The sequence below is a fragment of the Lynx rufus genome, unplaced genomic scaffold (genome assembly GCF_022079265.1).
Source record: "Lynx rufus isolate CCGP_SWC_20201006 ecotype Redwood Valley unplaced genomic scaffold, mLynRuf1.p SCAF_2, whole genome shotgun sequence".
In the NCBI taxonomy this organism is placed as follows: domain Eukaryota; kingdom Metazoa; phylum Chordata; class Mammalia; order Carnivora; family Felidae; genus Lynx; species Lynx rufus.
Window position 1 is genome coordinate 10,941,764 of NW_025814834.1, and position 15,180 is coordinate 10,956,943.

At 42.3% G+C, this 15,180-nt stretch overlaps 1 protein-coding gene across 1 annotated transcript in view; it reads left to right on the plus strand.

Moving 5' to 3' along the window:
- Positions 1-15,180, plus strand: part of SPHKAP (SPHK1 interactor, AKAP domain containing) — a 131,669-nt gene that overhangs the window by 115,030 nt on the left and 1,459 nt on the right. Inside the window, exons 9-12 of the mRNA XM_047085720.1 lie at positions 4,791-4,967; positions 6,820-6,906; positions 9,131-9,183; positions 9,274-9,458. Of these exons, the coding sequence (XP_046941676.1) occupies positions 4,791-4,967; positions 6,820-6,906; positions 9,131-9,183; positions 9,274-9,458 (502 nt within the window). The remainder of the gene's footprint in view (positions 1-4,790; positions 4,968-6,819; positions 6,907-9,130; positions 9,184-9,273; positions 9,459-15,180) is intronic.

Here is a 15,180-nt window from a genome sequence, read left to right on the forward strand (position 1 = left end):
TTCTGAGAATACCCTTTTTTTTTTTCCAAGTGTACTTGAAACATTAACCTGAGTGGACCACGAAGCCATAAAATAACTCCTAGGGACGCCTGAGTGGCTCTGTCGGTTAGGTGTCCAACTTCGGCTCAGGTCATGATCTCATAGTTCATGAGTTCGAGCCTCATATCAGGGACTGTGCTGACAGCTCAGAGCCTGGAACCTGCTTCAGATTCTCTGTCTCCCTCTCTCTCTGCCCTTCCGCTGCTCGTGCTTTGTCTCTCTCTGTCTCTCAAAAATAAATAAATGTTAAAAAAATTTTTTAAAGTCTTAATAAATTTTTTTAAAATGGAAGAACTACATAGACTTTTCTGCAGTCAGTATACTGTTTTGAATATTACAGGGTATGTTCTGTGATCACAGTGAAATTAAATAAAATCAATAACAAAAAAATAAATCTAGGAAATCCCCCCCAAATATTTGGAAATTATCAACACACTTCTAAATTATCCATTGGTTTAAAGATTGGTGACTAAGGACATTTTTATGCTTTAAAGTTAAAATGAAATATTTAAAATGTAGATGCCTGATTGTCATGATTTCCCCCTTCAATGAACTTTTTATAACTAAACAATGACATGACCCATTGGAAAGAGAGCTTGTAAATGTAGTTCCATGTTTATTGTTACCTTCTACCTATGGCAAGTGATTTCTATTTTCTATTTACAGTGATGACTCAAAATTTCTTTTTAAAATAAACATTTAGGTTTAAAATAAACATTTTAGATTACATAAACTGGTTGCTTACAATTTTTATTATTAATATAATAGAGGGGGGGATGCAGGCGTGGCAAAAATCGTGCACGACAGTACAATCAGGTAGGACAGTAGTTCACTAGTAAATTAAGCTGGAGGAACATTCGGCTCGATGATTTCTGAGGTCCTTGCTAACTCAGAAATTCTACAGTTGAATTTCATAGCATATTACAACCGGTCCTCTAAAGCTCTATGTGTGAATATAAAATCAGAAGTGGGGGAAAGGCCATATACATACATCTGCATAACACATCTGTGCATTATTCACAAATAAACGAGCAAAGCTGTATATTCCTCTCGAAAGAAAATGAAAACCGGTGTTTTAGATAATCGTTATTCATTTCGACTTCCCAGTTATGTGACACAGAATATAAGATTTACTGTAAATAGAGCATGAAATTAGATAAAATAAAATATGCTGACAGACTCATTTTTAACCTGGAATGTTCAATGTCAATCACTGAGATTTAGCTTCTGCTTTAGTAAGAAATATCCTGGAATGAATTCTTCTAATAATGCAAGGTCCTAACTTAGTAAACAGTTAGTCTCGGAAGTTTCATGTTAAATGAGCAAACAGATGGTTTTAGAAGCGTCTCCTTTGTGCTCAGTACTTGGCTAATTTACCCCCCTTTGGGGGGAATAGTTAGCTTCAATAGACTTTTCTTTCATTTGAATTTAATTAAATTCATCAAATGTCTTTTGGGTGCAGCCACTGTCTCACTTTCTCCCTGTTACTTGAAAAATCTCGACATGTTAGAAAGGAAAACCTTTTTGCAGCAACTGTTAGTAGCACAGCATGTGAGAAAGAGCCACACCTTAAGGCTGTACCTATCCAGGAGGAATGTTAGAGGCAAGGATCCAGAGCTTTTGTGACATTTTCTAGGTCACAAGTTCATATATCAACTAAGGAGACTTTTAATTAAACCCCAGAATTTATATATTTGAAGTCCTACTCTCTACATCAGAACCCTTTTTTAAGAAACTAAAATGTTGGGGCGCCTGGGTGGCTCAGTCGGTTAAGCGTCCGACTTCGGCTCAGGTCATGATCTCGCGGTTCGTGAGTTCAAGCCCCGCGTCGGGCTTTGTGCTGACAGCTCAGAGCCTGGAGCCTCTTTCAGATTCCGTGTCTCCCTCTCTCTCTCTCTGACCCTCCCCCGTTCATGCTCTGTCTCTCTGTGTCTCAAAAATAAATAAATGTTAAAAAAAAAAAAAAAGAAACTAAAATGCATCCATTTTTGGAGAAAGGATAATGGTACGAATCCTGAGATTGAAGAGAACTACCTAGGCTTTTCTGCAGCCCAGGATACTGTTTTGAATGAAAGAGACGAAGTGTCTTGGGTTGCGTCTCCTGGGAACAGACCTTAAGAGGGGGAGTTTCGGGCAGATAATCTGTTAGGGAGTGCCCTCCAGAGATAGGTGTGCATACATCTGTAGGGAGGTAGGAAAGGTAAGATTGTACAGAGAGATGCCCCCAAATGTGTTTGCAACGGACGCTTCAGCACGTCCTGCAGGAAATGACGCAGGTGGAAGGATCCGTCTCTTTGGTGCCAGGGGAGACAACGAGAGGCCTTTTGTGTCATTGTATCAGCTGGTTGTTTGGATGTTCGCTGAGGGAGGGTACAACCTTGGCAAGGTAATTGTCCGCCCCATGGTAATTCCCAGTGTGCTGGCAACAGCCAGTATTGTCTACAGTCAGCGTGCAATGGCCTAGAAAAGCATTCCATATCCATGACACCAGCTGTATTCTTCCTTATCACCTGAGAGATACACTCTTGCTTTTTGCCTGCAGTCTGTTGGTGTCCTTGTCTCCTGTGCTATTAGGTTTTGACGACTCTGTATGTAGTGTCAGGAGAAGGGTTCCAGGAGCATGTTCACAATTCTGTACATTTGGCTTTCTGAGCAAAGAGCACTGGCAATCAAAGAACGATTGGATGGTAGCCCTGAAGACAGAGACTTCTAGAGAGATGCAGAGATTTATATTTCTGGAGCTATTTGTTTACAATCCAGGGTGGTGAAGTAGAGACCATTTCGTCCTCTCTGCAGAGAACGTTTGGATTTGTTTATAAGGGATCTCTCTCTCTCCCTCTCTCTGTCTTTGTCTCTCTCTCTCTCTCTCCTTCTCTTTCTCCCTCCCTCTCTCCCTCTCACTCTTTCTGTTTCACTTCCTCTCTCTCCCTGGTGAAGAGGAGGGGCAAATGTGTCAACAGCAATTCCTATATGAACTCCAAGCTTCATAATTTCGAGGTTTCCCTCCTGTGTTGCAAGCCTCACTACATGATTCTCCAGCATTGTTTTGTTTTTAGATTCCACATAAAAGTAAAGTCATACAATATTTGTCTTTCTCGGACTTATTTCACTCAACATAATACCATCTAGTTCCATCCATGTTATCACAAATGGCAAGATTTTGTTCTTTTTATGACCAATATTCCATTGTATATATTTACTACATATTCTTTGTTCATCTCTTGCTGGACATTTATGTTGTTTTCATATCTTGGCTATTGTAAGTAGTGCTATGAAAACATAGGGGCGCATTGGTCTTTTCAAATTAGTGTTTTCGGTTTGGGGGGATAAATTCTTAAAAGGGGAATTGCTGGATCGTATGGTTGAAAGTGGAGAGAAATGGTTGGGGCTCAATTGTTAGGAAGCTAGTACGATACAGTCCGGACGAGGAGGAACGGGACAAAGCCCACGAGTCTCAAAACGTGAGGTCTAATGTCTGGCACCCATTCTTTTTGCAACCTTGGACAAGTCATTTAACCTCACTGGGCTTCTGCATCCCAATCTACAGCGAATCTATGAGGTTCCTTCCAAATCTAAATTCTAACAATTCAGAACGACCTAAACTAAGATAATTTCATGAGCATAGAGAAGGCAAGATCAATGGAAATAGAAGGACATGGGAAGGGGATAGGAGGGCAATTAGCATTTGGTTTAGATATGTTGATTTCAAAATATTAATGAGACAGATTGGATGTTTCCAGGAGACTGGCTGAAAAAAAAGAGCCCCCAGAAGCAGGAAGAGGGACCCTGGCCGGAGTTCAAGTTCAGAAGCTATTTTCAGAGGCAGGAGAGAGAGTAGAGGAAATTGTTCAGGACAGACTGGAAAGGAGGGCAGTGAATCCATCAGGGCTGTGATGGTGGCACTGAAAGGAAACCCAGGGAACCAGGCTCCGGGCAAGGTGTGACCAGAGAGGCAGAAAGTCATGGAGGCCGGGGAGGAAAGGCTGTGAGGAGAAAAGCCTGTCGGATCAGGGTTAAAGGCTTTAGAGAGCTACCTGACCTAAAAAAGCACCCAGAAAGGCAATACTGATACACATCAGAGGTTTCAAAGGGAGAGGATGATACAGAAAGGGAAGCCGCAACACCCAGTGCTCATCCCAACAGGTGCCCTCCTCATCTGACAATAAATTTCATATTTAAAAAAAATAATAAAAGCTTTAAAAAAAGAGGGGAAAGAAAGGTAAGCTACAAATGCAAAATGTGTTCAGAGGCATTTAGAGACAAACCGACTTGGTAAACCTCCAGAACCGGGTGGGTGTTTTTCTCCCACCATGCTCCACTTGCCACTTGCATTAAAATCACCTGCAGTGGTTGTTTAAAATGCAGGTTTCTTGCTCTCCTGGCAGAACCATTGGATCATAATCTCTGGGAGACGATGCTCTGGGTATCTTCATTTTAGATGCTACCGTCCTTCCTTTATTCTTCTGTAGGTAGCCCGGGGGGTTTCGACATGCTTTTGAAATGATTGGAGGGAGTCAGTAGAAGGAGATGAAATAAAGAGATGGGACAACTGAAGGGAGTAATCTCGAAAAGGCAAAATGGGACGGAGAGTGCCAGGAGAAGGGTCAGCCTAAAAGAAAGACTGCGCTTGTCTGCAACGGTCTCTTCCTCACTGTGGCAGAGACTCGCGCCTGCTGAGCAGTCAGCAAGGTCTTCGTGAAAAGCTCTGTCTTGTGCCTCCGCTCTTGGTAATGATGCCTTGCCATCTACAGTGCCGGCCTTGATGTAGCAGAGGCGGAGGTGTCCGCAGAAGGCAGAGCCCCCGATGAGTTTCCCAACCTTCCCAGCAGCAGTGGGGAGAGCACGGACAGCTGGTCCCAGCTCACCAACGAGGAGGACAATCCACATGATACCAGTAGCTTTCTTCAGCTCAGCGAGCGATCCATGAGGTACCTGCTCTTGACTTGACTTCCCAGGGAAACAGGTCTCAACACAGATACTAGAAATGCTTCCTAAGTGGTTCTCTGCAAAGGGTCCCTAACAGGGCAAGAGAGAAAGCTCCCCGCTAGATCAAGGTGCCTGCCTGTCATGTTTTGGGCCAAGAGGTTTCTTAATATCCAGTTGTGTCTTTAATTACCTTGGCCAAGGTTAAGAGTCAGCTGTGTTTCTTTCTCTGCCAAGTCCCAGCTAGTGCAGTCAATGATAACGACTGAGAATTTTTAAATAAGGGCTGCTGTTACACCTGGTGTGTTTGATACTTTCTCTCTGGTTCATTTGTATTTCAGATGCAACCCAGACTGGGTTTACATGAGGCAAGTGTTTCCACATTGTGTTGTGTTGTTTGGCCTAATTGTTTCTCTCCCTTTCTCTCCCCTGACCTCTATATTGTTGTTCTGGGTAAGCAAGAGAGGAGTTAATGAAAGATCAGATTTGGAAAGACCCAAGCCCATCAAGAGACATAAACCGAACACTATCCCTCCGTGAGGTAGAAACGGAAAGAATCTCCACATTTCTGCCCTAAGTCTTATTTGATACTGGCCCAGTTCCACAGACTTTCCAGAAAGGCCAACGGGCAAATGGGACTCAGATGCATCTGGGTGTAATGGCTCCTTGGCAGTCTTATTTCTGGAAGTTCGGTCTGCTTAGACCCAGGAAATCTTAACATTGTCACACACTTTGTCTAAAATCCCCCCAAACTGGTGGGAAATATTACAATATAGAGATAGAGAGGAAAGAGAATTTCAACATCTGGTCTTAGCAGAAGTTTACAGGGTTAATTACCTTGAGCGACGTGTTTGAGTCATCAGATTTCCATCAGTGAATATATCTGATGCCCCACACGAAACCCAAAGCCGGAATTTGAAACTGGAGGAGTCTAGTGTGTTAGTCACGGTCCTCCCGAGGGAAGACTGCCCCATTATATGACACACCAGCACTCACCCTTTGAAAACCTGACTTGGAAGAGATGTCACTGGGAAATAGTGGGAGTATGAGGAAACTCGGTGAGCTTGCTAAAATTGGATGCATTCCATTTTGCAAGTACAGACACAGCCTAAAAAAAATTGGCTCAAGTCAACTGTGTTTCAGCAAATAAATTCCAAGCTAGTAACTAGACCATATGTTGATTGTGTAACCCATGAAAATGATACATCAGCCCTCCTACTCCTCGATACATAAGGTATCAGGTATTGCTTCCCAACGATTTTACAACAAAGGAGCTGATTAAACTTTGGCATTGCCCAATTTCGTATTTGTAAGTTCTGCAGTGCCATAGTTAAACAATGATCCAGGAGCATATTCTGTGGAACGCCCCTCAGAAAAATCCCGTGACAGGCAAAGGGAGAACGCGTGTCCCCTGGTTTCTGTCAGAAGTCAACAAGCAGGCAGATGAACATTCTGGTACCTTCCCCAGCCAGCATTCTCAGAAGTATCTTGGTCTCCATGGGAACACCGAGGAGTCTCTTGCTGCCGGATAAACATCCTCACTACACCTAGAATGAGGAAAATAAAAGTCTGGAGATTGTCACCCACTAGGTGTAGCCCATCAGGCATGACACCACTACAGAAATTCGAAAATGACGATGACGATGACGATGATGATGATTGGCTTGGGCCAAAAACGTCTTTTGTGCCGTTTCCCCCTAATCTGTCCAGAAAAAAATCTTAATGTAGGGGTCCCCCAACAATATTCTCCCGGGGACCAAAGAAGGACCTCTTAGAAAAAAATGGCGGAACGTCAGTGTCAGCGGTGTGGCCAGGTGGTGGAGACAGGCATTAATATGTAAACTTTTGCTTTGTCAGCAATGGCAACAGTAGTGCCACTAGCAGTCTTGGCACTGTGGACCTGGACATTTATCAGGAAAGCATGCCATCTTCTCCCATGATTAAGTAAGTAGCCACCGAGATGCAGTGATTGTGAGACCGCTACCCTAACTCCATCTGGCAATCCATTTTGGTCATTGAGATCGTGCCCAACCACTGAATCATCATGTCCACGCTGCTGTGGTTCCATGTCACTGGAGCAAGAACTAGGGCCTAGAATAGTCCTACCCTACCACCACTGGTAGGACCACCATGGGTCCTACCCTGCCCTACCACTGTCTTCTGGATTTCAAATCTGCCCCCTCTGATAAAATCATTTCACAAAAAGCTTATCCGTACAATCAGAAAGAGATGTCATTTTACTTAATTGGACACAGAGAAGCAGAAATCCTTTTAGACCATACCATGCCAACCAACAGAGACTATTGTTCAATAGAATGTAATGTGAATGGCTTTTCCTTTCCTTGTAGAAACCTGGGATAATCACTACTAAATGGGTCTAATACCAAGCGGTGCTACAATGCAGACAGGTCATTGCCGTGCAGTGACTCTGCTCCCCACAACCTTGGGACCCTTCTAAAAGGTCTAAAAGACCAAGGGAAAATAGCACTTAGAGAAGCACATGTGTAACGTAAATTACAGTGCCAAAAAGGAGGACAATGAGAGGTCAGGACTGCATCCAGAATTTGTGATTATTCTGGAAAAGTAAATGAATTGAAATCTATTTTTGACCATTATGACTTAGCTTACTATTTGGAGTTTTCTGAAATCTGAGAAAAATAAAAACGAACTACAAGACTAACAGTGCTCCCTGATCTCCTTTCTCAGTTGCTCTCTATAGCTAAATCATTTTTGCTTCACTATGTAATCAGGTGTCTGGCCTGTGGGAGTATGCTTCAGCGATTGACGGTGGCCGTGCACCCTTTGTTTCATAGAGCCATTAGTCACAAGTAGAGATGAAGACACACGTTAGCTTGGGTTTGCTTTATTTTTTTAAGGTAGGACCCAAATAAAAACAAACAAACAAAATATCACTTTGGGCTAAATTTATTTTTTCTCTTTCAGGAAGCATTTGTTTAGCTACCCTTTTCCATCTTTCCCTAGGGTTTGAGCCTAGGACCCCACAGATTATATGCACTCAGGGAAAACCAGAATAACCACCACCCATATCCGTGTCTGGCCGCTCCACGATAGCAGAAACTGTCTTATCATATTTCACTTAGATCACTTGCAGAGACGTAGAAGAGAATCTAGACCCTTGGGAAACTGGCCGTGCTTCTAGAAGTAATTCTGTAAGCATGGCAGAACACCCAAACTTTCTCTCAACATCAGGAATACAGTGGGATTTACAGCCAGCAAATCTTCGCAGGAATAGAAAATATAAGAGAGAATACTGTCTCATAAAAACACACATTTTTAGGAGCTGCTATAGTCTAATTGCTAGACTGTACAAAAATATAAGACAACCACAGTCTTTGCAAGATGGCCACCTCCTTTCAACTGTTGAGCTATATGCTCTCATTTTGGAAGCACTTACTGAATCCTACCATTATATCAAGGCTTCCTAACAAGTACTTGCTGTATGAAAACACCTCAAACATTGACCATGACTTTAATGAAATACTTTGGTTTTATCTCTAGTTCTTTATCACCTCCAGCCTCCTTCATCCTTCTGCTAGAAAGAAAAAGAAAATTTTCAATTTTAATTAAGATATTTCATTGTACAACTCAATTTTGCAGCCCATTGGTTGTTTTATCCCTTATTTCAGACTAAAATGCAGATTTGTTGCTACCATAGTTTAGGAAAAAAATCATCGTATCAGGATGGAAATATAGGGACCTTTAAATAACAGGGACCTTTATTTAAACAGGGACTTTAAATAATAGGGACCTTTAAAGTCAAATACAGAAGAAGGATACATCCCCAAATCAGATCTAGTGGCCTACAAGATATTTCCTTGACTGTTCAAACTGGTGAAGGTTTGTGGAAGGGAAGTTGAGGAGAATAGATGGATGCATTTCTTCCGGTCTCCCCCACCAATTATCCCCACTAAAACTACGCATTTAATCTGGCCTCTTTTTTAGGGCCAGGGTATTGATTGCAGACCCCCAATAATCCTACATAAGAGCCACATTGATATTTCCCCAGTATTACTCCACTCTACGAAAACAATGGATCTAGAACGAATTTCAGAAGCTTGTAGATCGATACGACCCATTGCCTCATCATCCATTTGCAGCTTACCCTTTCTAAACATTACCAACCATATACTGTTGTTTTCTCCCAAAGTGAATTAGTAGAAGAAAAGGAGACTCTTAAAGGACAGTCAGAAAACGTAGAGGGTAAGCCACATTCCCATAATTTTGACACACAATTTGCCTGTGATCTCCCCGTGGAAAGCATCATAAGACTGAGGTTTTGTCTGTGTTCAGAAGGCGCCTCTGGAGTGCAGGTGGGAGCGGCCAGCCCCCAGGGGAGCCTGCTGGTGATCAACTTTGACCTGGAGCCAGAGTGCCCTGACGCTGAGCTTCGAGCCACTCTGCAGTGGATAGCAGCCTCTGAACTTGGGATCCCCACCATCTACTTTAAGAAATCTCAGGAAAACAGAATCGAAAAGGTACCATGTCGTGTGTTTGGATGTGAAAAAAGCTTCGTGGTTTTGTCACTGCTGGAAACTCAGTAACTTCCCAGTCAACTCACTTAAATTTTGAATGATTTGCTCTTGACTTTTCACCTTAAAATTGTGGCTAGAACTTTGAAAGCTTCCACCTGCATAAAATCACAATAACTGTTTCTTTGACCCTCAGTTTGTCTCGGCTCGTTGGTGGCAGTGAGAAAGTGAATTGAGGAGCTGGGAACTCTTCCAGACTCTGGCTTTTTGATTGTTCCTTGGTTTGTTTGCTCTGTTTTGATGGTTCCTTGCTCTGGAACCAACCTCCTCATAACACTCATTTAAATAAAGGGTACAAGGGAAAGACCTGATATATATAAGAAACTAAAGTGAGGCCACATTGATATTTAAAACAGACTGTGGCATGATGTCAAGAAGAAGCATGTTTAAGTCCCTACTGAACAGGTTTGCATTAGACAGGCTTTCTCATGATCATTCTCCACCTACCAGCAGTATAAAGTCAGGGAATAGATCCTTTGCCAACCTCAACATTAATAGCAACTGTCACTCTAACTCCCTATCTTTGAGACTGCCCACCAACCGCGGTAGAATCTCAATGATTAAGATTGACGCACAAATTCATCTGCCAATGTCTTCAAGCTCGATTTGCCCGCAATTTAAAAGTACGCCCCTTCTGCAAATGTTCACATTAATAATAATGTTGCTCTATTCGTTTTCTAGTGCTGTGGCATCAACTGCCACAAATTTACTAGCTTAGAACAATGATTCCCAGCCCTGTTGCCGGAAGTTTGGGTAAATTCTACTCGGCTCTGTGCTTAGGGACTTGCAAGGCAGAAAGCAAGATGGCAGCCTGATTGAGCGCTTGCCTGAACGCTGTGGGGAAAAACAGGCTTCCAAGGGTTTTCAGGTTGTTGTCCTAATTCAGGTCCTCGTGGCCGTGGGACTGACACCCTGTTTCTTTGCGGGACCACCTCTAGAAGCTGCGGCATTCCTTGTCATGTGGACCCCTTCGTGTTCTCAAACAGTCAGTCCCTTACTTCTGCCACCAGAGAAAACTCTCTGCTTTGAAAGGGCTTGTGCAAGTAGGTTAGGTTCACCCGACAGTCTCCCTTTTGATTAACTCAAAATCAACTAAAGAATCTCTTTCGCCATGTACAATAACATAATAAGGGCGTAATTATCTCATCCTACGTACTGAGGATTAGGGCAGAAATCTTGGGAGCCGTTTTACGATCCTGCTTATCACTGCCACGGTGCATTTTTGAATGTCTTATTGTCCCAAAGTACCTCCACGTATTCATTAAACTTGTTTCTCAACAACCCTGGGAGAAGAGCCAAATGGCTATTACTGTCGCTTTTTAATGGACAAGTCAGGATTCAGAGAGGCTGGCCCATGAGAAAGGATGGTAAAGGTGGCTCAGCCTAGTCCTGGAAACCTCTCAATAGTGTGTCTCTCTCAAGCTCAATGATCTTGGAGTTACAATCTGGATTTTCTCTTTAATGTGTAATTGCATTTTAATTCTCGCTGTCAAAAACTAGCAGCTTGAAATGAAAGATCCTTGATCATCTTGCCCATGTACCTGGAAATTAGAACAGCTTCCCCATTTCTGTATCACCAGCCAATGGGATTGGCCACTGGAAAAACTGCAGAGACCTAATTTATACTGGCCCCTCCCACATCAGCCTCTCTCTCCAGCCAGTAATTTATATTTTTCTTCATGTCCAGGACTTTCGACCATTCTGTGCCGTCTGAATTTTGTCATACCTCTGTTGGCAAGATGATGAGTAGTTCACTGCTTAATAGGGTCTCCTTCCATCTTACCTTTCAGCCTGCCCAGTGCAAAGAGTGGAGCAAAAGAACCCCCACATTGGACCCCTCCCTCTTTCTGTACACAATCCCAAAGACTCCCTGCCATGGGGAGGGGAACAAGAACTTCTCAGGCAAATGACGTCCTCAAATTCCTGGAAAAATGAAGGACTGGCTGGTTTCCAACTTCATCTCCAGAGCATCGCTAGGTCCATTTTCAGATGATCTGTTAAGAAAGTAGCTTTTTATCCAATCCACCATTTTGAAGAAATAACACAGGACTCCACGTGAATACATGCCTCATAAATCCCCATTAGGTGAAAGGACAAGGGGTGTATCACTAACTTGATTAGTAACTTGATTATGTAAATCAGGCCCTGACTTGACATTTCTTTATCCTCACCAATTTTCAATTCTCAGAGGGGATGCCTGTCTTTGGTCATAGCTGTTTTTCTGAGAAAATAAACACTCCATGAGTGGTATCAAGAAAAACATTAAGTAATGTTTTACCCGTGCAATTTAGCATCAGATCAAGGAGCTTATTTCTAAGGATTGTAATTTTAGGAACTAAATATTCTCATTTTTTTCAGAGTCAGTTAAGGTTCTCTGCAGAGTGGCTTCTCCATAAATGGGCACTGTTTGTTGTTTGAGACCAAACTAGTTAAATAAAGCAAACCGTTACACAAAATTTTTATATCCTTGCTTTTATCAGTGCTGCACTTGAACACTCAAGTGCTGATTCTGACTGTTTTTTTCATTGGTGAAGTAGTTATTTTCCAGTAGTGCGGAAGAGAGATTGTGGCCTCCCATGGGGCCGTGTCACACAAGGGTAGCACTGCTCCTCCTCAGCTTGGAAAGGGTTAAAGAAATGTCTCTGTTAAGTTCAGAAATGTCATTTTTCCCACCATCGCTAGAGTGTTAGATATCATTCACAGATCTACCCTTCAAACCACCATTTGTGTGAATTCTGATTTTTTTTTAAAAAAGTGAATTTAGTTAACAATTTTCCCACTTGTGTGTTTCCCACTCAGTGCCCCAGCCTGAAGCTAAAGGGCATAAACTAAAGGGGAGACGATATCATGAGTGAATACCGAAGCAGCTCATGTTTCCCACCATTGACCTTGGAATCAAGGGGCACTTAAAGTCAGCTTATAATGAATTTCAGCCTCGTTTCAACTCAAAAGGCAAATGCCAAACCTTTTTGGTGGCCAGTGTAGTGTCACTCCTTTCTGAAAAGTGACACTTTCATTTCAAGCTTTCTCTTTCATGGCATTTTCTCTACTCATTCAAATGCCATGTTCACTTGAAAGTTGTGCACTCGGAACATTCATCAACTGTTCATTGAGCATGTACAACATACCAGGCACTGTTCTTGGCTCTGGGAATATAAGGAGCAAAGGACACAAAATTCCCTACCCTCATGGAATTTCCATTCTAGGTCAGGAGCGACCCAGAGTAGGGTGAGTGTCATCCAGGGGAGACTCGGGTTATAAAGAGAAATCTATGAGCCAAGTGCACAGAATTATCTGGGACACTTGCTTACAATTCATCTTCTTAGGTCTTTTCTTAGCCCTGATTGCTTTCAATGGGGCCCAGAAGTATACATTTTTAACAACTTCCCTCAAGTGAAGCCATTTTGATGAGTACCAAAGTTCAAGACCCCCTCCCATAAGAAATAGCCCAAAAGAGTGACAGAATTTGAGTTGGACTTTAACTATCTTAAATTCCAGGGCAAATTTGCTGAGAATCCTAATGCCTAAAGATCTAAAACACTTTGTAAATGTAATTCGCAATGACTGACATCAGTTCAATGTAATCTACTTAATTTAAGATGTAAAAAAAAAATCATGACAGCAATTGTTTTTTTTTTGACAAATGACATAAACTGGCCAATTATTTTTCCTTCTGGATCCAAAATATCATTGCTCTCTAGCTCCTTTTCTAAATCCAACGAGCTCTTGTGAGGTAGAGTGGCCTGATGCCTGGCTTCACTGTAAATCAGTGCCTTTCTCATCTTTATGCATTTGAGAATTACTTCTTTTTCTTGGAGGTGATATAAAAAAAAAAAAAAACAGAGGAAAAAGGTATATGCATGCCTTCCTAAGAAAGTGAGGGTCATAAGAGAAGTGACCTTGCCTCTAGTTACTCATTCCATTCTACTTGCAAAATGGTAGAAGGGCAGTAAGAAAAAGGAAGGAAAAATAGGGAAGATTTTATACTGTTTTAGTCAGCTCAGACTACCTGAACAAAATGCCATAGACTGAGTGGCTTAAACCAAAAATGTATTGCTCACAGTTCTGGAGGCTGGGAATTGCAACATCAAGGTACCAGCAGATTCCATTCCTGGTGACAGCCCTCTCCCTTCCTATGTTCTCATATGGTAGAGAACAAGCTCTGGTGTCTCTCTTCCCTTTCTTATAGGAGAATAAATCTTACCATAGGAGTCCTGTCCTCATGACCTCATGTAAACCTAATTGTCATCCAAAGGCCCTGCCTCCCAATACCATCACTTTTGGGTTTGGGACTTCAATATATGAATTTGGTGGAGAATGCCAACATTAATGCATAATAGATACTAAGTTTCTTCACTTATAAACATAAGAAATTGGCTTTAACTGAATACTTTCATCATGGTTCTCTAACTTAGTGTGCACTAGAATTACCTGGGGAGATTTATAGACCCAGTTGCTCTGGCCAATTAAATCAGAATCTCCTCTTGGGATGAAGCTCAGACATTGGAGTTTTCTAAAGGTCCCTGGTGGTTCTAGGCCACAGACAAGGCTGATAATCACGACTGTACAGGCCGTAATTGCAGGAGTGGTTATAGAAACGAACTCACTTGTACTTCATAAAATGGAATTCTGCCTTGGAGCAAGAGAAGGTAGTTGCTTTCAGAAATCTAAGTTGACTGTTTTTTTTTAAATCTCACAGTTCGCAACAACTCCCACAGACTCTACCATATAATTTTGTAAACCATTGATCTAATTTAGCAAATGCACCTGAGAATATAAAAGCCCTCTACGTAATACCCCTCTTCAAGTGAGTCTGTCAATGACACCATCACAGGATATAAGCCATTTTAGTTTCCTAAGACAAAATATTTGCTCAAGGAAATGCCCACTGTGATATGTAGGAAGGGAACCTGATTGTTATGGACTGTGAAGTGGCAGGAAGTGAAAATGTTTGATTTTTGTTTTTCACTGCATTGGAATGAAAAACTCAGCTCCCGGACACCCTAAAGCTGATTCTAAAATTACTAAAGCAGGGGCGCCTGGGTGGTGCAGTCGGTTAAGCGTCCGACTTCAGCCAGGTCACGATCTCGCGGTCCGTGAGTTCGAGCCCCACGTCAGGCTCTGGGCTGATGGCTCAGAGCCTGAAGCCTGTTTCCGATTCTGTGTCTCCCTCTCTCTCTGCCCCTCCCCCATTCATGCTCTGTCTCTCTCTGTCCCAAAAATAAATAAAAACGTTGAAAAAAAAATTTTAAAAAAAAGTATCTCAACTAAGAATGAGATGCTTTAAAAAAAATAAAATAAAATAAAATAAAATTACCAAAGCAATAACATGGACAGGAACAATGAAAAATCTAGGGCCAACTGCTAACCTGAATGTGGACTTAGTGTTTATTTATTTTTGAGAGAGACAGAGTGCGAGCCGGGGAGGGGCAGAGAGAGAGGGAGACACAGAATCCGAAGCAGGCTCCAGGCTCCGAGCTGTAGGCACAGAGCCTGATGCGGGGCTCGAACTCACGGACTGTGGGATCATGACCTGAGCTGAAGTCAGACGCCCAACCGACTGAGCCACCCAGGCACCCCCTGAACGTGGTTTTAAAAGGCTATAGCAACAAACTGGGAATGTCCTTTTCTGGCCTTTATTTAGAAATTCCTTTTAGTGAAGGAAGAA